The sequence below is a fragment of the Camelina sativa genome, chromosome 5 (assembly GCF_030686135.1).
Source record: "Camelina sativa cultivar CO46 ecotype springtype chromosome 5, ASM3068613v1".
Classification (NCBI taxonomy): Eukaryota; Viridiplantae; Streptophyta; class Magnoliopsida; order Brassicales; family Brassicaceae; genus Camelina; species Camelina sativa.
Window position 1 is genome coordinate 2,777,547 of NC_141884.1, and position 24,698 is coordinate 2,802,244.

At 35.1% G+C, this 24,698-nt stretch overlaps 6 protein-coding genes and 1 non-coding gene across 10 annotated transcripts; 4 read left to right on the top strand and 3 right to left on the bottom strand.

Annotated features, from left to right (window-relative positions):
- Positions 1–1,084: 1,084 nt before the first annotated feature.
- On the bottom strand, positions 1,085–1,155 carry TRNAG-GCC (transfer RNA glycine (anticodon GCC)). The gene has a single exon. It is a non-coding gene; the product is annotated as a tRNA-Gly (tRNA).
- A 1,808-nt stretch (positions 1,156–2,963) lies between these two features.
- Positions 2,964–4,219, bottom strand: LOC104785130 (zinc finger protein 11-like). Its single transcript, XM_010510275.3, has 2 exons — positions 3,976–4,219; positions 2,964–3,883 (listed from the first exon to the last, which is right to left on the bottom strand). Exon 2 carries the CDS (start codon positions 3,842–3,844, stop codon positions 3,191–3,193), a length of 654 nt encoding a protein of 217 aa, XP_010508577.1. The 5' UTR covers positions 3,845–3,883; positions 3,976–4,219; the 3' UTR covers positions 2,964–3,190.
- A 1,140-nt stretch (positions 4,220–5,359) lies between these two features.
- Positions 5,360–8,743, top strand: LOC104785131 (transcription factor VOZ2). 4 transcript variants are annotated; one of them, XM_010510278.3, is made up of 7 exons: positions 5,390–5,595; positions 6,127–6,313; positions 6,416–6,504; positions 6,594–6,815; positions 6,949–7,161; positions 7,373–7,898; positions 8,042–8,743. In XM_010510278.3, exons 4-7 carry the CDS (start codon positions 6,603–6,605, stop codon positions 8,461–8,463), a joined length of 1,374 nt encoding a protein of 457 aa, XP_010508580.1. In that variant the 5' UTR covers positions 5,390–5,595; positions 6,127–6,313; positions 6,416–6,504; positions 6,594–6,602; the 3' UTR covers positions 8,464–8,743. The 4 variants fall into 4 exon arrangements, with proteins under 4 accessions (XP_010508578.1, XP_010508580.1, XP_010508579.1 ...); XM_010510277.3 differs by having other exon boundaries at positions 5,425–5,595; positions 6,119–6,313; XM_010510276.3 differs by lacking the exon at positions 6,127–6,313 and having other exon boundaries at positions 5,360–5,595.
- Positions 8,744–13,449: 4,706 nt separating this feature from the next.
- On the top strand, positions 13,450–14,141 carry LOC147943215 (uncharacterized). Its single transcript, XM_087512384.1, has 2 exons — positions 13,450–13,542; positions 13,643–14,141. Exons 1-2 carry the CDS (start codon positions 13,474–13,476, stop codon positions 13,868–13,870), a joined length of 297 nt encoding a protein of 98 aa, XP_087368510.1. The 5' UTR covers positions 13,450–13,473; the 3' UTR covers positions 13,871–14,141.
- Positions 14,142–14,908: 767 nt separating this feature from the next.
- On the bottom strand, positions 14,909–15,948 carry LOC104788816 (putative T-complex protein 1 subunit eta). Its single transcript, XM_010514597.3, has 4 exons — positions 15,758–15,948; positions 15,428–15,613; positions 15,225–15,320; positions 14,909–15,135 (listed from the first exon to the last, which is right to left on the bottom strand). Exons 1-4 carry the CDS (start codon positions 15,818–15,820, stop codon positions 15,034–15,036), a joined length of 447 nt encoding a protein of 148 aa, XP_010512899.1. The 5' UTR covers positions 15,821–15,948; the 3' UTR covers positions 14,909–15,033.
- Positions 15,949–16,236: 288 nt separating this feature from the next.
- On the top strand, positions 16,237–17,767 carry LOC104785132 (glucosidase 2 subunit beta). Its single transcript, XM_010510280.2, has 5 exons — positions 16,237–16,564; positions 16,654–16,767; positions 17,045–17,140; positions 17,220–17,417; positions 17,514–17,767. Exons 1-5 carry the CDS (start codon positions 16,474–16,476, stop codon positions 17,639–17,641), a joined length of 627 nt encoding a protein of 208 aa, XP_010508582.2. The 5' UTR covers positions 16,237–16,473; the 3' UTR covers positions 17,642–17,767.
- Positions 17,768–19,448: 1,681 nt separating this feature from the next.
- On the top strand, positions 19,449–22,122 carry LOC104785134 (basic leucine zipper 34-like). Its single transcript, XM_010510281.2, has 4 exons — positions 19,449–20,751; positions 20,951–21,041; positions 21,133–21,259; positions 21,647–22,122. Exons 1-4 carry the CDS (start codon positions 20,168–20,170, stop codon positions 21,814–21,816), a joined length of 972 nt encoding a protein of 323 aa, XP_010508583.2. The 5' UTR covers positions 19,449–20,167; the 3' UTR covers positions 21,817–22,122.
- The last annotated feature ends 2,576 nt before the right edge of the window (positions 22,123–24,698 follow it).

A 24,698-nucleotide genomic window follows, 5' to 3' on the forward strand; every position in this document is an offset into this window, starting at 1 on the left:
GTTGTCTAATCTTTAATTAATTACGTAACTATAAGCTGATTAATTAGAGTCCCTTTATGAAAAAACAATACGCTAAAAGCTCTAAATATTTTGATTGATCGTGCTGGATCTGCGTAGGTGGCTTGGGAATATTTGGTTACATGGATGGAGTGAGTGTGTAGCTGGTACAGACTAGGATTCAAATCACCTGAGGAGATTATTAGAATTTTAATAATGTTACCCAAAAAAAATATTAATATCATGCACTTACGGATTGTGTACACGAGGAAAATCGTGTGATGCGATTAGGATAGTGTGCGCATGTGACTTTCACTTATTGCTCGTTTTCTTAAAATTACTCGGTTTTAGTTGGTAAATTTGTTATCATATAAGAACATATACTATATGTTTGGCGTTTTTTGTATGCATAAAATATCAGATATTCAAAATCAAAAGAATAGAATTCTTGGCAATTTTTTTTTTTTTAATTGTCTTAAGAAAATGTTAGTGTGTTCCCATAATCCCAGTTAAAACCTTGTGGTTTCCCATAATCCCAGTTAAAACCTTGTAGCTCATGGTAATCTAAACATGTTAGTCGAGATAACTGCAGTTTCCGTGAATACGTTTCTTTTTCGTCTTAGATCATAAATTACTGAAGAATAATTGTTGACATAGCTAGCTTTATAAATAAAGAAGACATAAGAACTTAACTTGTGGTGAAATCAATCTATCACTTGGGAGGTTTCTTTCTCTCCATCACGCCTGACTTAAGCAAACAATGTCTCTTTTGTATTTAAAACTTACACTTCCCTTTGGACTTTCTCGAATTTTTTTTTTCAAATATTATTAGAATAATTACTAGTTGATAAAGTATCTCATATTTTTATTTGTATTGCAACGTCGTTTACAAATTTCAATTTCTGATTTTTGAATTTTCCATGGCTATATACAATTTTTAAAATCATGTGGTTAGATGTACAGTACTCGGTTGAGAGTGAGAACGAGGAAGGACCACAACTCACAAGTGACAAGTCTGGTTACGGATGAAAAGCAAAAAGGCCGTTAAAGCCCAAACATAGAGGGTGGGGTTGGTTTTTAAAAAAATTGCACCAGCCGGGAATCGAACCCGGGTCTGTACCGTGGCAGGGTACTATTCTACCACTAGACCACTGGTGCTTCGATGTTTAGATCTTCCAAACGTATGTACTCATCGGTTATTTTATTTACTCTAAGTTGATTCTTCTCATTTTTCCTTTTGTTTTCTTTGGTCGAAGGATGAACAAACTCTTATCACATTTAACTCCAGTTATATCATATTATGAGTTATGTATGTCACGGTTCAAATCAGATTCAGAACAATCACTTCAGACAAAATAAAGAGATTCTTGAATGAACCGGTGAGAAGACATAACTAAAAACATGTGATTTTGAGATAGAGACAGAAGTCAATGTGATTGGACAGTTAACAAAACATACAAGTTTTGCAGTTTTAGCCAAATAATCCCTAGGATTACTCAAATCAATTCCTCAACATTACTAGAAGTTAGAGTCAAATCTATTTAAGACAGCGGTACGGGTGTTAATAAAATTGCAATGGAAGGTGGGTGATTATTGTAAGAAACACAAGAAATTTTTGGGGCAAATTTGTAAGCAGAAGAAAAATATTAGGGTGCATGATGAAATTCTCTTAGCTTTCACATCACTCAAACACAAATAAACTCACTGTAATTATTATTCATGGAAAAGGGAAGAATTGAAGGGAACGTAGAGATTAGAGTGGAAAGTGATCGATTCTAAAAATGGAAAGGTGATGATGAATTGTATATTAAATTAAAATTGTTGGGGAAGATGGAAAATGTCAGATTTAATTTGTTCATGGGGAATCCACAAACATCCCAAATGTATTGACCAAAACATTCCATTTTCTTGTTACCTTTTCACATCACTTGTTTTCTAATTTTCTAACCTTGTCTCCTACACTCTTGGCTCTTGATCTGTCTGTACGTACTCTCTACATTCATTCATGTTTCGTATACTACAGACTCTACGACATGTATATATCTATATATATATGGTTGTGGAGTTTAATTTTATAACCAAAAGAGCACTAATTGCAGGAACAAATCCCTATATGCATGCACACACTCACACGTGTGTATTTTTATGTGATGGAAAAAAGTACAAAATTGTGTTAATTTAATAGTAACATTTTGTTGGTCGATATCAGTGGTTGAACTTGACTGACGGGCCGGGTGATGGCATATATAAGTTAAATATTTATCTCGATTTGACTTGATTTGCAAACTCATATTCACAAGTCTCCATGTCCGAACGGCTCTTCAGCTATAAACTGAATGTGTTATAATTTATAGACATTTTTCGCAACAATAGTAAGAAAATTATCCTCATTTTGTATCGGACAGTTTTTTAATTAACACATACACCATTAAGTACTTATATGTATGTAAAGCTAGAAGCATTAATATATGTGATGGTGAGTGTAAAAGATGAAAACATTAACTATTCATGAGTCAATTGATCATCATCCATCTTTATATGATTCATAGTACCACTTTGTCGCATGCGTTTGTGTCTTATCAACCCATCTCTATAATAATGCAATCTTTATCACTTTTTGTCTTTCTTAATACTTCATACACATGCAACCCACTTTCTCTAATCTTTCCTAGCTAGCTCCTATACTGCACGTAATTTTATTATACAATTTACAAACAGGATGATTAAAGTTGACAGTTTTTTATTTTTTTGGCTAACAAATTGTTAGAATTAACACCAATAATATATATAAAAATTAAAAATACAAACATCGTGTGAATATAAAGTTAAAAAATTACAACACATATCGTTTTCTTGTTTTTAAATATCTTTTATTGTTTGAAAAAGTATAAGGAAAATAACACTTATACTGGAACTTTATGTATATCCGTTTTAAGATTATACTGAGCCTTAAGAGATGTAAACACTGTTGGTAAAATCATGGATAAATATTTCATTATAAAAAGGTACAATCCTATAAAGAAACTTAGAGGCTTTTTCAACTTTATTTTGTTTATTTTCTTTCTGACCTCCATTAAATTTAAGTCTAATACTATTTAATACCATTAGCCTGAACGCAATCACAATCACTTGCTCACTGCTCAGCTATACCATGCACATACTGCTTATAATTAAAACTACTAATCAAATGAATCTAAAGGTATCCAAGTCGAAGCTCCAAATCAAGAACTTGTTTGGGATTCCTCAAACTCATCCCAAGCTCCAACCCCATGACTTGATCATCTTTCTGGTTCATCACATCGCCACGGCTTATCTCACATCTTACAGAATTACATGCATCGATGACACCCTTCTTGAGCTCTCTGCTACATACATTTCTCTTGTTCTTCTCTCTGTCCACCATCAAACCTCCGTAGCGAGTAGTAGTACTGTCCAAGAGATCGAACTGGGCAGAAGGAAAAGGAGTTGGTATGGATCTCTGGTTGGTTAGGGAAGGCTCAAGGTGAGCTGGTGTTGTTGAAGCGGAAGATGAAGATCTAATATTAGGGTTAGGGTTTGCAATAGGTATGTGGTGCTGAGGTAATTCGAAGAGCCAAGAAGGGATCTGTCTGAGTTTTGCCCTGTCTCTTCTATGGACATTCATGTGCCCTCCAAGTGCTTGAGCAGATCTAAACTCTCGCCTGCAGAAGCTGCAAATGTAGTTCTTGGGAGGCCATGGGATCAGCCCAGCTTCGTAATTCTTGTAGTGATTCATGATGACTCTGTTGTCAGCATCAGTATCCTCTTCTTCTTCTTCTTCTTGGGTTGTGCTTCTGTTGCTGAAACTTGCCAAATGTGTCCTCTTCATATTCTCCAACAGATGGTGGTGAATGATGATGATACTCCCCTGCATAATATAAGAAACATGTTATGTATAATAATGGTGTGTATAGACTAATTCATGAGTGAAAAAGAATAAGAGTGGAGGATGAGGAAAACCGTAGATATAGAGATAGAAATATTTGAGTTTGAGTTGGGTGAGGATCTAAGGAAGAATAGCTACAGAGGAGTTACTGTGTGTTATATAGAGTCAAAGGGGAACAAAACAGAAGGTGGTCTTTTAACTTTGCTTGAGAGGGAGAGGTGCATTGTACGGATGATCATTTATTAGGGTTTAAGTCTGTTACATGTTTGGTCAGATATATTGGAGAATAATGAGTATAGCTATAGGCTATGCTCGATTAGATTTTATTGAGTGTAAATGATAAAAAAAAAGAAATAAGAGAAAAAGGAAGAGACAAAGAGGTAGTTTCATGATTAAGAGGGAGAGAGAGTGAGAGGAATTGAATAGAGGATACTTACTCATGATGCTCATGCCTGCAATGTGTCTGCTTATTACTATTATTAGAAGTTACTTGAGACCAATGTTATTGTGGTATGGGAACTCTGTGTTGCATTAATATTTTGTGTCAATATCTTGCAGGACACTTTGCCATTTCATTTTCATCATATTCCATCTTGGCTCCACAAATCTCTTCAATTATATATATTTGCACACATATATTACATATATAGCCGAGATGTACACCTATGTTGCATTTTATGATACTGAGAGATGTATATATGATCATATTATCATAGATTATTGCAGTGATAGGATGGTGGACTAAAAGAGTTGATTTTGACATCGAGTAGAAACTGTAAAAGAAAGAAACAAGGCTTGTGTGTATGCTGCATTAAGGACATACAAATGACGTATTGATGTCCTTAGAAGTTATTGCACCTTATATCTACAATTAAGTTAAGTACATTTGACACTGAACTAATTCATGCCAACTACTTTACTGTGTATTAGTAGAACAGCTTGAAAGAAATGAAACAAAGAGAGATATAATCACCAAGCCAAATTATGAAAGTTGTTAAAAAAAATTGGTGGATAAATATAACTAAAACCCCTAAAAAAAGACTTATGGGTTAAATACTTTATATGATAACACAATCTCTAAGACAATACTTTAGAGCTAGTCCATGATTTATTATCATTGTTTCCTCAAAGCATATATAATCGTTGTATGTCTCAGTTCTTGTAAGGTTAATTGAACCGATTTTAGTAGTTGGTCTTTTCGATTTTTGGATTATTTCAAAACAATTTTTTTTTTCCGATTTTATGTTTTGAGTGACATATGTAGCTTTGTTTTTTTTAATTCAGCAATTTATGTCTTATCCAACAAGAATTTGGAAAACTTTATTATAGCTTTTTTCAATAATTTAATATCTAGTATATTTTTTTAAAAAGGAATCATATAGTTAATGCATATTTATTGAATTTGGACATTCTAAAATTTTTGAATTTAGTTTTGGAAAAATCATAATAAACCCTATTAACTTTTGTTCAAAACTTCCCAAAAAAAAAATCCTCACTTTAATTTATGAAACGCAGCGTTTTTCGGGAAAAGGAGAAAAACCAAAGAGGGTCGCAATCGTCCTCCTCTGATGAATCCATCCATTGCTCTTCTTCGCTGTGTAACTTTGCCTTCTTCTTCTTCTTCTTCTTCATCGCGATAACTCCTGTTTCTTCATAACGATAAGATTCTACAGAACAATCGAATACTTTCGGAAGTAAGTTATAATCTAGGGATTTCCTCTATTCGCTCGTGTTGTTATTTGGCTCTGTTAGGGGATTGTGATTTTGATCTAATCCGTAGATCATCAAAGGGCTTTTGAGTATTTTGACCTCCTGGGTTCTATTTCTCGTTAGTATGTTTATGAAATTGAAGTTTGGAATCTCGAATTGATAGTTTCTGCTTAGGATTTTGAAGTGTACGCTCTCTCTGATACGATTACAAACTCTTTGAATAATGGTGCACACAACTCTTGATGGTCAATTTTGAAGCTATGGTGTATCGTTTCTTAGGAGTCTGGAATCATCCTTCTTCTTCTTAGTTTACTTGATATCATAGGGTTTGAAGAGTGTGAACTAGACTTAGCATTAAGTTTGATTATTGATTTGAAATACTAGTCTAGGATGCTTTGATTCTTCGATTAGCTTTAGTTTACGGCTTTGTGTTGCTTCCTGTCTTGGATCAATAGATCATATGAATAGGATGTTAAGGTTTTAGATAACGTTATCTTATGAATATAGTTTTTCAGAGGTTGTTTGCTAGCTGTGGAGATTTCTCTCTGTCTACCATCAAACCTCCGTAGAGAGTAGTAGTACTGTCCAAGAGATCGAACCGGGCAGAAGGAAAAGGAGTTGTTTTGGATCTCTGGTTGGTTAGGGAAGGCTCAAGGGGAGCTGGTGTTGTTGAAGCGTTAGTATGTTTGCTAGTTGATTTAGGTTGGACTGATGTGTAATCTGTTTGCTTTGTTGTTGTTTTGAACTCTTTTTTAACACTTTTCCATTAACTTATCAGTTTTGGTTTGTTGATTAAATTGCCAGAAACGGAGGAAGGAGAGACCAAGCGCCAATTTCTCTAATCTGAATCTTGATTTCCTGGAATACTCGATTGCGTTTGCTTTGGTTTTGAGGTAATGTGTTTGTTTCCTTCTTCATGAGAATCTGGATTTGGTTATTCTGTGGTCAGGTTTTAAGTTGATTTCTGAATTGGTTTGATCAGGAGAGGGAGATGTCAAACCATCCGAAGATGACATGTGTGTCTTCGGCGCATCAGAATTTGGAGGAGAAGCTAAGAGAACTTCAGGAGAAGTTCTGTCATCTTCAGGCTGCTAGGAAAGAAGGGCGCCATGGTGACCTTGCTCTTTTGGAAGCCCAAATCTCTCAGAATCTTCGCGAGTGGCAAGCTGAACTCACTGCTCCTTCTCCAGAATCTTCTCTTCTGGTTCGTACTCCATTACCAAAAACTTGTACTTCTCAGCTGTTTTATGGGTTTTGAAAAAATACTGAATCTGTAAGCTTGGTTGCTTTCTGTATATGAGTAGAGATTTAGCTTTTTTGGTTTTTAACATGCGCAGGGTGAAGGTATTAGCCAATTCCTTGAAGAGTTTGCTGAGTTTGCTCCTCTGTTGAAGTTAGACGAGGAGGATGATGCAACTAGTACGTTAAAGGAACATGCTGCACCAAAGCCTGAGCCTGAGGGTTTCGCTCAAACCTTGTGCCCTCCAGAATGGACATCTGATCATTTTAGTCAAAGTCTTTTCAACGGGAATTTCTCCTGTGGTGTTGAGGTTAGCTAGCTACAGTTTCTGCCTTCAAGTTGTCTTCTGTATGCTTTTGCCTTAGCCTATTTAGCATTATTGTCTCTAGGTTCTGGATTGTTAGTTAGATTCTCCTGGACATTTGCAACACCATTGATTCCATATAAATTTGATACTTTTTCATTCTTGTCTTAATTTTGAATATTTTTGCTAATGTACAAATTCACTTTTCCTATCTCAGGATGCTGGTAACAACACAGAAACACATGGTCAGCAACTCCATTATGCCTTTGAAGGGTTTGATTCAAGCATAAACACTGCTCCTGATTTCCATGATCAAAAACTCAGCAACCTGGATATAACTTCTCAGTATGATTATATATGCTCAGAAGTGCGTCAGGAACTCGATAACAGCCCTTCCATTAAGCTTGACTCTTCTGAAGAGATCGAAAACTTTGCTGAATTTACTACTCCATCAAGTGTCCGTGTGCCTCCATCTGCTTTTCTCGGACCCAAGTGTGCACTATGGGATTGCACAAGGCCTGCTCATGGCTCTGAGTGGTACCTGGATTACTGCAGTAACTTCCATGCGACTCTAGCTCTGAATGAAGATTCGCCTGGCGCAACACCTGTCTTAAGGCCGGGGGGCATCAGTTTGAAAGATAATCTACTGATTGATGCCCTTCGTGCAAAGACTCAGGGTAAGAATGTTGGCATCCCAGTGTGTGAAGGAGCTGTTAACACAAAATGCCCATGGAATGCAGCAGGTGAGGGCATTGGAACATTTGGCCCACTAGAGCCGAATTTAGCTTCTCTTTGTTTTAGTTCAGCATCTCCGTACCTCTTTGAAAACGTAAGCCATATGTGAGTTTCTTATTTATGTCTGACCCTTAATTTTTTGTAATTGCAGAGTTGTTTCATCTTGAACTGGTTGAAGGCGAAACGATTAGGGAGTGGCTCTTCTTTGACAAACCTAGAAGAGCATATGATAGCGGAAATCGAAAGCAAAGATCACTTCCAGATTACAGCGGACGAGGTTGGCATGAATCAAGAAAGCAACTGATGAAGGAACAAGAAGGCCAGAAGAGATCTTACTATATGGATCCACAACCTTCAGGTTCCTTCGAGTGGCATCTCTTTGAATACCAAATCAATGAATCTGACGCATGTGCGTTATATCGCCTAGAAAAAAAAGTAGGAAATGGAAAGAAGAGTCCTAAGGGAAAGATTTCAAAAGACCCTCTAGCTGATCTGCAGAAGAAGATGGGACAGTTTAAAGTGGCTTCAGACAAGCCCTCTCCTCAATCTAACTCAAGACTCCTGCAACAATAGCTCCAAGTTGTCTCCGGCATCCTACAAAAAAGCCATCGTCATCTGTGTTTTTTTTCTCTCTCTTTCTGACTGTATTATGAGGAGATAGGATCATCATCTTTGATTTGATGTATTGTGTTAATATGGACAAGTCTGGTCTTTGCCCTTTTTCTTTATAGAATCTGTGATGGGTTTGTAAATTTTTGCATTTTATTTTTTCTCCTTCAAAACCGCAAGGAAGGATTTTGTAAACGAAGTTGTGTACTTATCCGATCTATAATTTGATGAGAATTTTGCAGTCTTTTGTTTGTTTGTTTTATCTTGATTTGTGGGTGGAGATTTAGCCTTTTTGGTCTTTAACATGTGAAGAGTAGTGAAAGTATTAGCCAGTTCGTACTCCATTACCAAAAAATTGTTTTAGATAAATTTTACTTTTAAATATCACGTGAAGGGTTATATAGCAGGACTGATTTGGGTTGATATAAATATAAATTAATTTGGTGTTTATTATGTTATTATTTTAATAACACCGTCAATATTAGAATATTAAAAATTTTAATTAAATTAATTAAATTAAAATTATGTAAAAAAATAAATATCATGCAATATACTTTGCGTAAAAAAAAATCATGCAATATACCACGAATTAACCCTAACATTAACAATTTAATACAATTATACGATTTCAAATATTAAATAAAATCAACAAACAATTATAACTTAAAATTTAAAAGTTTTACTTTAAGAAAAAATTGCTCCGCGGTGTACCGCGGGTGAAAATCTAGTGTATTACATAAATTATTATATTATTTTAAATAATAACATTAAGTAGTTTCTCATATATATAGTATCTTATAACAAATAATTTTATATTTTATGAAATCATAATTTTCTATTTTTACAAAATAAATTAATTATTTAAAATTATTTTAATATATATTAATATTTTAGAGTTAAATGCTTGGGAAATGCTTCAAATGAGAGCATATAGAAAGAAAGCATTTGAGAGCATATGCAGCTTCTAAATGATCCCTTATATCCTCTCCTAATAAATGTTGATTGGATGATAAAATTAAAAAAACTTATTCATATGATCTTCCAATTAAAGCCAAAGTGGAAGCTTATCCATATTAACCTGCCACCAATCATGGTTAGTGTCATATTGAACAAATCATGTTATGGTATTTATAATCTAATGCTAATAATATATTTCAGTATTTTACGTGAGAGCAGAGCCATGATACTGTAGAGGCATCATTGCAATCTAGAGCCCAACTGAAAGGTTCTTCTTACTTTCCCTCTGAAATCAACTTTGATAGGGCTTCTAAATTCTGGACAGAGGTTTAAATATAATTGTTAAGCAGCTATTCAACGGAATTAGACAATGCAAGGAAGGATATTAGAGATACTCAATGAAACAAACCTTTGACGGACGATCCTTTTGGCTATCAGCTAATTCACGGGTTAAGCTTTGAGCAGCTGACAAGGCAGATTCAAGCTGGGACAACTGTTCAGAGATGCTTTTGTTGCTTTCCTTAACCTTTGAGGAAAAAGATTCTTCAAGCTGACTTACCGCTTTCTCCACATCACTAAAGGCCTTTTTCCCTATCGCAGGACCAAGAGCAGCAAACCTCTCCTTTAAAGTTAGGAGATTCTTCTTTAGAGTAATATATGATAGAAGTTTCAAGACCACTTAATTCTCACCTTGTTCACTGTTTCTGTCAGTTTGTTGGAATTCTCCATCATCTGATGCATAGTGGTTTGACCTGCTAAGATACCAATAAATTCTCTAGCCGTAAGCGCATCTTCCAACTTACGCGGTTGTGCACTTGTTTCCCCAGAAGTAAAAACAACCGTTGAGGATGTAGAATGTGAGGTAACCAACAGTGGAGAGACTTGTGCAGCATCTGAACATAATCTCCTGTATTCTTCTTTGACGTTGGTTCTCATCTGAAGAGGTCGTCCCCATGATTATTTTTCTCATTGATCCTCTATGGCTTCACTATTTGACCGTAGCCAAAATCATGGTCATTAAGGATCCTCTATGTTACATAAATATTATTTTAAATAAATATTATTGAAAACTTGTACAAAAATTTTTTTTAAAAAATTCTCTCAATTATCCAAAAATTTCTGAAAAGCTTTCTTAGTTCCTTCACTGTTCAAGTGAAAAAAATTTACCTATTATTTATTATATTATTTAAATTCATTATGAAAATAAATATTATTCGAGATAATTAATCGAAAACTAAATACGCATTTCCGATATGACCAATTTGGAATCATTGGATCAAGTGTGATGCTACTATTGAATGTATGTATATCCTGTTAAAACTATTGTAGTTATTATAATGATTTTCTTAATTGTTTATACTCAAAATTTAAAAGTAACACTAAGATCCGAATCTATTATTATGGACGTTTATGCAGTTCGAACCTGTCACCTAAACTATAAGTAGAACATTACTTTAACCACCAGACCATATTTGGATAAATTCTCTGATGCAGCGTATATTTGGATAATTTCCAAATATCTTCATAAATTCCTAATATATTTATTTAATTATTATTTAGATAATTCTGTTTAGTGTTTTATGAATATTGAATATTCTATAGGTTTTATCTTTATTATAAATAAGGCGTTTAGGCCTTAGGGGTTGTATTCAGTTTTATTGATGAATTAATAAAAGGGGAGAGTTCCTTTCTCTAGAACTCGAGATTTCTCAACGGAATAAGAAGGCTTAGATTCTCGGGCATTCCCAGACTAAACGAGATCTTTGCCTTCACGACGATACCGAACCGATCATGGACGAAGTAAAACGTGATGGTTGAATTCCGGCGGTTGGTGGTGGAGAGTAGTAGGAAAGCAAGAGAAGAAGATAAAAGCCGCCGGTCGTCACCGAGCCACGAGTGTCGCCGAAATCGCCGCTGAACTTCTCAAGGAGTGCCAATCGGTTCTCCTTGACGAGATCCACCCTCCCAACTTCAATCCAGATGTATTTTCGTGATGCTTGTAACGATTCAATTAATATCTTGGCAGCCTTGGCTACTTCGGTTTCAAGCTCGTACCCCCTTAAATATATGCTAAGGCACTTGACCGGTGCGCTCGTATTGTTGCTCCTTTAGCTGTAGATGCGATTACTTCTCTTATAGCTTTGGAAAAGCCAGAGTCATCGAATTTGCGTGATAAGCAAGATTCTTAACAAAAATCTTTATAATGAAAAACCGGTGAAACATTTGGTTTTTGACGGTGGACCAACTCGCATGGAATACGCCAAGATCGCTCTCACTAATTTTCAGCTGCTGGATACGAGCATCTTCGAAAAAGAAGAAGAAGAAGAATTACATATTGGGGATCATTAAAAGGATCAAAGCTAGTGGCTGCAATACGTTGGTCATCCCCATGATTATTTTTCTCATTATTTTTCTCATTGGCTTCACTATTTGGCCGTAGCCAGAATCATGGTTATCAAGGATCTAGAGATGGATGAGAGATGGATGACATTGAGTACGTTACCAAGACATTGAACTGCTTACCAATCTCCAACGTTAAACATTTCACCGCCGACAAGCTTGGCCAAACTCATCTTGTGGAAGAATCCTCCTTTGGAGATGGAATGGTTTTGAAGTTCACTCTACTCAAAGACATTGGGAGAACTACCCACTCGCTTATCATTCGTAGCTTCGACCAGCTTGTTCTATGTACTCTGTTTTTACACTAGAATTCTTTGGTTGGTTTTAAGAATTCTAACTTTTAGTTGTGTATTTCTCCTCCATCGACATTGTGTCGTGTTTCAAAGGTTGTCTCGTTGTGTGTTGAATGAAACTTAAAAAACCAATAAAAATCAATTAATTTAATAATGATACTCTGTGACTATGTTACTGGTCCGTTCATTACATTGGTCTTGTAGACTTCAGCAGGGAGAATATAAGACGCTGTGGTAACCTTTGGATACGAAACACTGAAACAGTGTAGAAGATCTTACCCAAGGAGGTCAGTGCAAAAGGTACAGAGATTGTAAAAACTTAATTGGCCACGTCGTGATATAGTCTAAAACGCACTCTCTCGCTCAAACCCATTTTTTCCTAAAACCCTCGTCTCTCTCTCTTCACAGGCGGCAGAGCCAGAGAGAACTAAAATGAATTTACAAAGTATTTGACTGTCACTAATCAAATACTTGTTGTTTTGAAACCTTTGACGAACTAAAATAGATCTTTACAAACTATTTACAAAGACACTTCCTCCATAGAGAGGTAAACACAACTAACCTTCCAGACCTGTGAATCGTAAGCAACACAAACTTAGACTGATCCTCCTCATCTAGATACTTGACAAGAGTTTTCTGAGGGTCTCTAAGGGCATCAACGCAATGGAGCTGGAATTCACGGCACAATTCGCGAGCCTTGAATTTAGACATATCAACAAGGCAAGAAAAATGTCGAGGAAAGGAACTTGTTCTACTACGTCCACACCAAGTTGAATATGAATATGAGTCAGGATCATCACTAAGCGGATGGATCAGATGCAACTTACGAGGAAGATGAGGATGCTACAGTGCTTTCCAACGCCTCAGCTCTCACGAGCAAACGCTCCATTCGGCTTCTCAACTCTTCTTCAGTCTTCACGCTTGCTGCTTCCCGAGCTACTACAGTTTCATGACATCTCCTTTTTTTCGCCATGCTTGCCTTTTTACTTAAGACTCGTTCGTTCGCCTGAGGTGATGATGATGGCCAGCAACGTTGGGGATCTGCTGAAGCACCGCGTACAAAGGACTTATTTTTCTCCAAACGCTTCTTCATCACTTAATCCAATTACAAAGCTTTTTCGAACAAGGGATGATGGCAAGTAGAAGGATTGAAGAAGAAGAAGAAGAAGAAGAGCGTTAGGGATTTGAAGAACAACAAAAAAATGTATAATTGGGCTTTACTGGGCCGTTCATTGAATGGGGCTATAAAAAAGGAGGTATCCGCTTCCTTCCTCTGTTAAAACCCTAAATGCAAAGCAAATCAATTCAATATAGAGAGAGAGTAATGGCGACAAATTCTGAAGCAGAGAAAACAGATGGAGGAGACTGTGTTACTACTACTACGAAGGCACAAGTAATTACTCGATTCTATGCATTAAGATTTTACATTCTATGTAATTCTCACTGATTGATTCACATAAATTTTCTCGTATATATATATGACTTATGAGCAGCAAAGTAGTCGCGTTATGAGCATGGAAGAGGAGAAAATGAGAGATAGCTACTTGTTCTGTTGTGAGAATTTCTACACTCTTCCTGAGATGATCAATTACATGAAGGAGCATCACGGTGTGGAGCAGACCACTGTTACAAAAGTTTTCAGGGAACTCTTAAAAGGTACAAAAGCAGAAGCTTATCTGAGAGTATCACAGAAACGAAGTAAGACAAGAACAACTACTTGAACAGAGAGGCTGGGATGAATGGATGATGAGGGGGTGTGTAGATTAAGTATATTGTTTCAAATTCTTTGGTTTTGGGTTTTGTAAGAAATATACAATATTGTGTATGTCATATTGTTAATCATCTTAGCTCTTCAAATCCAAAATCTAGTATCTTCTTTTGCTTCCGAGTATGGATTCGTTTTTCATATTCTTGAGGTCCAAGGAGATTTTTTTTGAGTCTTGCTTGTCTATATTTTGTCCAAGTCAAATGATATTAGTGCTTTAGGTGCTATGGAATCAGATTACTTACTATAAGAGCTACTGAGTTGGATAGACTAGAGTTTGACCACATAAATTACAAGAGGCACTACAGAAAAAAGTTATATCTACTAGACATTTGGACTTGACAAAAAAGTTTATAAGCTCTGGCCTAAGTGATGGAAAGACAACGGTTACATCAGCCATGGCAAAACGATAGGAGGAGGCATATACAATATAAAAAGCTCAACCCGCATTGTCTATACAAAAAGGGACTTAGTCTAGAAAAGAGGGTATCCAAAGAATAAACAAGTCAACAAGCACACTTATAAAACTACAAAATCCCAACTGTTTTGTGTTGTAGATGTTTGTTGCTTCTTACAGTAGATTTATTCGTCATAAACTAGTCAAAGTCCTTTCAACGGGAATTTCTCCTGTGGTGTTGAAGTTAGTTAGCTAAGTTGTCTTCTGTATGCTTTTGCCTTAGCGTATTCGTGAGTGGCAAGCTGAACTCACTACTCCTTCTCCAGCTCTCTGCATGTGACGGGAGACTAGCCTCGTTTGATGAAATATTTGCAGTTTTTTTTTTTTTTTGTTTAATCTTGATTTAGCTCTTTTGGTTTTTAACATGCGCAGGGTGAAGGTATTAGCCAATTCGTTGAGGAGTTTGCTCCTCTGTTGAAGTTAGACGAGAAGCAACTAGTTCGTTAAAGGAACATGCTGCACCAAAGCCTGAGGGGTCTGTACAAATCCATTATTATCAGGTCATACATACTAGATGTTAAAAAATGCACACTCAAATGAGTATAGAAAAAAAGCATCTCAGGCATTAGATATGAAAACTTCATTCATCTTTTATAAATTAGACTGAACTCTGTATCCAAAACCCCCAAAAAAATGAAGAACATGTGACAAAAATGAATCAACTAATAATACTTTTGAGTAAATCTACGACTCTTGAGTTTATTCTTGAGTCGTCTTTTCAATTTAGATAGACACTTGTCCTCGCATCCTTTCTCTGGTCTATTCTGCAGATACCAAAACCAAGAATATCAACACAAATCTTTGCATGATATGTATTATAAGTTTATAACCATCACGAATATATCAAGTATACCTTAGTATCTGGGTGTTCGGCCTCCAACATCCTAAGAATATTAACACAGTCATTTGTAATGGTTATATTATCACCAAAAGTATCATCCATAAGCATCTGAAAGTGAAACACGATTGGACAAAAAAATAAATATCTTGCAGGTTTAGAATAAAACTGGAAAACGCAAATCAGAAACTAGTCAAAGCATTCGAGTTAGAGCATACCCGATCGAGTAGTCCAACGGGACCAACTGAGGTCTTAACATTATTTGAAGCAGCTTGGCAAGCTGTCACGGGATTTCTTGTTATATCAAATACATTGGCAGCTGGGTGTTCGATCTCCAACATCTTAAAAATAGCAGCACAGTCAGTTGAAACGGTTATACCACCGAAAGTATCATCCATAAGCATCTGAAAGCGAAACACGATTGGACAAAAAATAAATATCTGCTCATACCAAATCCTAGCAGAGTATATATATATAACGTGAATTGAGATGCAAATCAGAAACTAATAAAGTCCAAAAGAGTCGTAAAGCATTCGAATAGGGCATACCCGATCGAGTCCGACGGGACCAAGTGAGGTCTTAACATCATTTGAAACATTTTGGGAAGCCATCACGGCATATAGAGTTATCAAATCCGAGTTACTGCAGCAGAAATCTCCAAAAGAAGAGAGGGAAAAAAATAAAAACCCTAGCAGCTGTAGATCGAACACATAATTTCCGATGGGAAATTAGTATGAGCAGAAATGGAGAAATAGGCCAGAGCATTTATACCACCTCCGCTAAAAATAATTTTCCCAAAATACTAGTCATAGTGAATAAATGGGCCTTTTGGGCTAGATGCATTTAGCTCATAAAATCTCAAAGTCCGTAACAGGCAATCTAGGGAACAAGCCCTGTACGTACGGTCTATAGGCTTTCTAGGTTGCTTTTTTAGCTGTAGATGCGAGTCAACAAGCACACTTAAACTACAAAATCCCAACTGTTTTGTGTTGTAGTATATGTTTGTTGCTTCTTACAACTAGTTGAAGTCTTTCGGATTACACTTCTTTCACTTGTGGTTCAAATAACCACAAATCCCCAAAAGTCCAACATAATTCTCAAAGCCCAAATTTAGTCAATAGTATCCTACTTCGATCTTAACCGTACAAATCCTGTTGCTTTTGTGCTTTTTAAGGCAACTGTGTTTGGTCCGATTAAAAGAGGACTCGAATTACTGAAGACGGCGTCGGTTTTGTCCAAATGCGAGTCAACTGAACACAACACGATGCTGCTGCAGTGCGTCGTGTTGTGTTCGTTACTCGCCTTCGTCGTCTCCGTCGCTTCGACCTCTCCCCTCGTTGGTGTTCACCCCTTAGGTTTACTTCTTCGATCACTCTCACTCTTTTATCTTTCTATCGATTAATCTCTAATTCTTTAGTTACTTTGTTCTTTTGTTGTGAGGCAGATGAAAAGTATTTCGAATCAGATATTATCAGATGCAAAGATGGCTCCAATTCATTCCACAGAGACCGTCTCAACGACAACTTCTGCGATTGTCTCGACGGCACCGATGAGTCTGGTACTCCCTCCCCCTTCTCTTGACTTCCTCCAACACCTAATTTTAGAATCCATAGAGCTAAGATGAGACTTTAATTTCTTGCCTAGTTTAAGATTTTATAGTATGAATCCATTGATCGGATCAGATTCTGTTTCACAACTTCAATTTTGAAAAAATATGTTTTTTTTTTGTTTCTTTGTTGAGATGATGCATAATTAGAAAGTTTCTCAATTTCTTCAGCTATATAATCTGATTGATTGATTGATTGTATCAATGTTTGTTACCCTTTTTATTTCAGGAACTTCAGCATGTCCAAATGGCAAGTTTTACTGTAGGAACATAGGAAGTTCACCAAAGTTCGTTTACTCTTCTCGTGTAAACGATGGAATCTGTGGTTAGTAATATCTTTGCTGAATGATTTCTCGTTTAAGCTCTCTCTTGGTGTATGATCATGTTATTGGTTCTGTCTTCAGATTGCTGTGATGGAAGTGATGAGTACGAAAGTAGCATTGGTTGTCCCAACACATGTGTAATGGGTGGTAATGTTAACTACATCTACAAACCTAGAACCAACCTTAATAAATCTGTAGACAGGAAACTCGGTTCTACTACTTCTTTAAAGGATTCTAATACCTTAGTGAGTCTTCAGGACATGGTTAAGAATCTCCAAGGTTTGGCTGTTTTTTTTTTTTGTTTTCTGATGCTAAATTTGTATTTTCTTCGATTGTCTAGCAAACCGAAACAAGGGATGTTGTTGTTGTCTCCAGGTATGAAGATTGTCTTCGTCCTTCAGCTGGTTTTGATTGGTTTCTTGCTGATCTTATGGATGCTTAAGCGTCGTGCTCGGTCTAAGAGGAGACGCAAGAATCTACCTCTTATTAGATCAGCTAACTAACTTCTTTATGGACCTCTTTGTTTATAGTTTCTTGAGGCTTTTACAAGGAACATGTATGCTAAAATCACATTATGTCAAGTGTCATTATATATAGTTAGTTGAAACTGTATTAACTTTGGATCATAATTCTCTTGTTCGTCTTTACATCCTCATAAACCAAAGTAGGTACTGATGAGTTAATCACATCTAAGATGATCTCATGATATGCATGTATTTTCTAGAAATGGAGATTATGTTAATTGATTGTATTTCATAGACTAGATTCAGGAGGTAGATTATGTCATAGGTGTATCTGTAATATTCCCTCTTTGGCGTATAATTAATGATCTTTCAAGACAGCAATCTTGTTTGTAAACTTGAGGCTTCTCCCATAATTTAGTAACTCCACTCAGAGAGCTAGCCAAAGAAAACCCATGAATTACCAATCAGACGAGGTAACCTAGAGAATGTGTAATGTAGTTAAAAGGAACATAGAGTATGCTGTGTATAAGATAAAAGGCCTAACATTGTCTCCATGGTTAGTAAAATTACCAGATTCAGTGATTATGGACAGAGTAATTTTAGGATACCAGTGACAACCAAAGATGCAGGTGGAATGCAGTACAGTCCAGGTAACGCTATAATCTTCTCTATTGGTAACAATTCTTTCACTTTTTTTGAACTCTAATTAATTGGTTGATATGTGAGATACAAATATAATCTGAAATTGGGTCTCTATTATCCATTGTTGTTCTTGTTCCTATATCTCTGCACTATTATAGAAACCAACCACCAAGTTATTTCTGTAACATTTATGCAGTGAATTAACTTTTGTGTTCTTTTTCAATCTTCTCAAGTTTTCAAGTAGTTAAAGATTCTCTGTTTTCTTGGATATTTCAAGTAGTTAGAGCTTCTCTCTATTTTTTTTTTTTGTGTACTATGAATTTAACCCTGGATGTTTAGATATAATACTATTAAACTATACATTTTCATATTTCATAGTTTTCCCCTTAAATTTGTTTTGTTTTGTTATTTATCATTATAACATGAACTGATGAACATATGTAAATGAGACCATATCCAACACATTCAGAAGAACAGCTCATTAAATATGTTCCATTATTTATTACGGTATACTCCATTAAATACGAAAAAAAAAAAAAGTAGAAATAAGAAAACTATACGAGTGAAGAAAAGAACGAAAAAAAAAGTTTGTCAAAGAAAAAAAGTGGCAAGTGTCCTACATGTGGGTGTGGTCTTGGAAATATAGAGAAAAAGAGAACACAAAACGAATCACATGGACTCACACACACACTCACATCAACATTATTCTCGTCCTTCCTTCTTTCTTTTTCTTTTCTTTTTTCTTCTTATTTTAACATCTCACTCACTCTCATCTCTTTCTTTCTCCATGCTCGTCCACTACTCTTAATTTTCTAGTTTCTGATCCTCTTCTCTTCAGTGTAGCATTGATTTTTTGGCATGCTATTATATAATAACAAGAGAATTGATTTTTTGGCATGCTATTATATAATAACAAGAGAATCCATTAACATGGTAAAGGAAATAAAGAGATCGATCGTTGTTATTAGTATACAATCCATTATTCGACTCATTTTCTATAGAGAACATTGTATATTAGTATAATAAACTCATTCATATGAAACATACCCATTCGCCAAGTTTGTTGCATTATTCACCGAAAACATGACTTAAGTTTTGATTGATTTATTTAATCTTCAGGTAATTATAATATTTGTAAGCAATGAGAAAGAGACTACCTCTATAAGCAAAGTTTAAAAGAAGGGGGTCACAAATACACGTGCTTGCTTGATTCCTTCTACAAGTCTCTTACATGGATTTTTTTTCTTTTTTTAAATCAAGGAAGAAAGAAAAGAAAAAAACCAGTGGAGGAGACTTTCCAGTAATACCGTCGAGAGACCTTAGCCTCTCTTCTCAAGACAGCTGTTCCATAGCTGTCCGATCTCAATCTCTCCCTCCATGTGACGACCCTACACTCTCAGAGAGAGAGATAATAAACACTTTGATCACATTGAATTCATTATGTTCTTTCATCAAATTTATACATAAGTTATGAATCTCTCATCGCATGCATGATCTCTCTCCTTTATTCATTCTCTTTTAAGTTTTTTTTTATTTATTTTTTTATTTATTTATGTACTTCTATTTATATAACTACCATTTGTTAAACATAGCCATTTTGGTTACTCTTGTTCCGTTTTCTCCTTTCTTCCGCTCCTTCCTTTTTCTTTCTTCTTGTGTGGTTTAGGAGACATTAATTGATCTCTCATTCCACTTCCCCATTTGTCTCAATTTCGTTTCTTTAATTTCCTTTGTCTTTCATCTAGGTTTTTAGTTTTCTGAATTTGGGTTTACGTTAGTGTTTATCTTGTAATTAATCAACCAAGGTTTTTTTTCCCCCTTCCTAAATCTTGTAAATTCAGATTTGCTTTCTTTGGTAAATCTTTGCGATCTCTCCTCTCCTCTGATCTTGCCATTAGAGATAGATATAATTCTCTCTTTCAAATGGCACAACTACCTCCCAAAATCCCAAACATGACACCACATTGGCCTGATTTCTCTTCCCAAAAGCTTTCTCCTTTCTCTACCCCAATCGCAACCGCCACAGCCACTACAACCGCCGTACAAAACCCTTCATGGGTAGACGAATTCCTAGACTTCTCAGCGTCTCGCCGCGGCAACCACCGTCGCTCAATCAGCGACTCCATCACGTTTCTTGAAGCTCCAACCGTATCAGACCATGTCAGCATCGAAAACCACCACTTCGACAGGTTCGACGACGAACAGTTCATGTTGATGTTCACCGACGACGACAACCTTCATAAAAAACCTTCCCATATCAACAACAACATTTTAGGACCCACCGGATCTTCCTCAAACACGTCCACGCCGTCCAATAGCATCAACGACGACAAAAAAGAACCACCGTCCAATCATGACATGACCAATAATAACAACAACAACAATAACATTAATAACGATGAAGTCCAGAGCCAATGCAAGACAGAGCCAGATGATGGTACGGCTTCGACTAACAATTCAGGCGATAGCTCCGGCAACCGGATTCTTGATCCCAAAAGGGTAAAAAGGTAAAAAAAAAACAAATTATTCACGATCATGCATGCACGTACATGATCATAATCAAAGTAATTAACTGAGATTTGATTATGATGTACCAATATTTTTTATATAAAAATTACACAATATTAGCGTCAAAATTTCTAACCATATAATTGTTTTTAATTGTTAACGAAAATTAAAGATAAATATTTCTGAATGGTTCTACAGAATATTAGCAAATCGGCAATCAGCACAGAGATCAAGGGTTAGGAAGCTGCAATACATATCAGAGCTTGAACGTAGCGTCACTTCGTTGCAGGTACATTACATAAACACATTCATAGCTTTTTAATCAATCGAATAATTATGACCTAATCAAATCATATTTATGCAAAATGTTGAAATTAAAGGCGGAAGTGTCAGTGTTATCGCCAAGAGTTGCGTTCTTGGATCATCAACGTTTGCTTCTTAACGTCGACAACAGTGCTCTCAAGCAACGAATCGCTGCTTTATCTCAAGACAAGATTTTCAAAGACGGTAAGTTTTCTTTCTCTCTCTCTTATTCACTCTTTTTTGTTTTTTTTTGGTAATAACTCTTAGTCTTATTCACTCTTTACCTATTAATTTTATAAAATTATAAAACCACATTTTAAATATTCGAAGAATCTATATACTAAATATCATTGCAAAAAAGAATTCTTATTTCTCTGCATATACATAACTTTTGGATTAAATTCTCATGTAAATTTGTCGGGGAAATTATGGAATATATATATGTGTGTTTATAAGTTTTTTTTTTCATTTTTTCTCGTCCAAGCATTCAATTATCACTGACAATATGAGCACGCCCAATAATTTTACTCTCCCTATCTAGCGATACAAAGAATTTGCAAATATAACATTTAAAATGATATTGTTTTGCAGCACATCAAGAAGCATTGAAGAGAGAAATAGAGAGACTTCGACAAGTGTATAATCAACAAAGCCTCAAGACGATGGATAATGCAAATCATTCACCCGCGACCGGAGCCGGAGCTACTTCGGCTGTCGACATCATGACGTCTATTGAAAAAGAGCAACTCCTCAATGTCTGATAAATTAATCATCTTCATCACCATCATCAACATCTCTCTCTCTCTTCTTGGCAAAAATTCTTGACTACAAAAATCTCTTTCGGTTAAGAATTTCAGAAGTTTGACATTTTTTTATTCTAGTCACATATTTTTTTTAAGTTGTGATGAATTCAATTTGATGTATCTTATTTTTTTTTTTTTTGTATGTCGTTTTTTTTGGGGGGTTGATAGAAGGGAAGTCATCAATTGTTGTTTGTACAAAGAATTAGTTGATTTGTTATTGTAATGTTTTGGGAGTGTATAAATATATTTGTGTACTACTACTAATTAAGATTTTTTCGGAATAGTTTAGTTTTCATCACTGTCTACTCTTATACAACATGATTATTCTCGCATCAACTCTACATATGATTAAACTATATTCTAAATTGTAAAAGTGATAGAGAGTAATCAGCAGCTGGCTGTTACACCATTTTTTGTCTCAACGGATGTGTTAACTATTTAGGAATATATGTTATTTGCTATATTGAAGTACTATACGAGAGTAACGAAAAAAATATGTTGACGTCATATGAAATCTAGATGATGAAATTATATGGCACATCCACTCATGTATCGTTTAGGATTTACTGGAAATGTAACCTTTTAAGTACGTTCTGAACTGGTCAATAAAAAACAAAACTTATGCAGTTCAAAAGGAAAGACGAGAAAACAGAAACGCGTGTGTGTGAACAGGCTAAACTGTGAGTGTTCACGTGATGTGTTTCCTTGACTGGACCACTACGTTCTCGTTACATGATTGGTTTTGGTTTATTTATCCTTCAATTTTTATCGATTTTTTCCAAGATTTGGGTTTTGAGTTTCTTTTTCAGCAAATGGTAGTATGGTATAAAGCATTGGACTAATGGTGATAATAATATTTTTTGTTATATATTTTATTTTTTAAAATTAAATGGTTTGATATATGAGAAAGACGAAAAGTAACACACAGAAGACTCCAAGTTTGGATCAATGTTTTCTAGTCTGTTAAGGTAAAAGCCATTAATGTTCTCTAGTCTGTTACTAATTCAATTTTGGGTCACTACAGTTTTAGACCAAAACCATAGTATGCTTCGATCGACATTTGCTGGCTAATGTCTACAAACCCAAAACAGATTTTAAGCATAAACCGCACATCTGCATTGGTATTGCATATGGAAACCAATACAATACTTAAAACTAAAAAGGACCTAAATAGTTAGGCACATTTTAAGAATATACCAAATTATATAAGAAATTTAAAAATTACATTCAATGTTATAATTATTTTAACTACACTTTTTAAAACAAAAAATGACAAAATACCATTTTTCTTTATTAAACATTATTTAAATAACTAACTAACTAATAATAATTAGAAATTGAAAAAATAACCAAATTTCGTAATTAATTATTAAATTAATATAAATTATTAAGAAAATATATTATTTAAATAATTAACTAAAAATAATTAAAATGTTAAAAGAAACTTAAGGACACTTCGTAATTAATAAAGAATAATAAGAAAATAAAATATTTAATATTTGAATAATTAAAATTATTTAAAATAATAAAAGTATTTAAAATATTTTTCCGTCGATTTGTTTGGTCTTGGTATACTTATTTAATTTTATGTTGACTTATTAATCTCGTTCACGTTCACGTTTATATTTTGTTTTGTCGATTTATTTTTTTCTTCTTACAACGAATAGATTTATTTTTTTCTTAATTGATTTTGTACTTTGTCGACTTTTATATTTTGTTTTGTCGATTTATTTCTCACAGGATTCTCCAATTTTCTTCCAAGACTCTCCTCCTCTTGCCCTCCACCTCGTAGTTTAGTGATCGATGGAGATGTATGGGATTCGTGGACTATATCCCTTATACCGCGGCCGGAGAAATTTCTTTTCACAGTTAAAGAAAAGGTAGAAGATATTCCTGCGTTAAGGGGACTTACGGATTTGAGGAGATGTTTCGTGTATCGTATTACCATAAGAGGGTTCGGCTCCTCTCAGCTTTCACTTCCATGAGTCAAACACATCCTCGCCTCCTTTCCTAATCTTGAGAGCCTAAATGTTGAATTCGGATGGTAGGTGCGTCAGAAAAAGAAAGACAGAGAAATCCTGATGATGGATATCCATAATCTTCCGAGAGATTCAGCGAGTTGCATAATCAAGGAGATTCCTTGTCGGCTCTAATTCACACCACGCAAACCAGTTCAGAGTATTCAGATGCAAACCACGGTCTTCCTTGCAAGGTTTACTATCTCGTTCTCTTTGACTCTTAGGAACCACTTCCCCTTCGTCTTCTTGCGTCACACATTATGAACATGAATAAGTAACTGTCTATATCAGCTTTAGTAATAGTTGTTTCTCTGTCACACATTATAAACATGAATCAGTAACTGTCTCTGTCTAGCAAGTTAAATGTTTTCAGTTTGTAGTAATAAAATAAAAGTGAAAAAGGACCAACTATTTGGTATTTTTTGGGTTAAATCAGCATGTTTAAAATCAGTTTGAAGTCGGGTGGGTAATTCACCGTGGAAGTTACTACTAGAAAGTTGATGTCGGATGGTTATGCGTGCATGATCTAATATATTTCTTAGGAATCATCTTTAGTTTTTATTTTATATTTGTTGGTACGTGTCAAATTGAATCAGTAGAGTAACAAGGGAACAAAATTCGTAATTACCTGCATCTCATTTGATTTTTTTTTTTTTTTTAGCGTAAAATAGAAATAAAAGAAGTGATTTATCAAACGCTGTCGTATAAAACACTAGATTATTTACTTGCATCTAATTTAATATGCAACATAATATAACATAATATAATTAATATAACATAATATAATTAAATATTAATATAACATAACATAATATAATTAAA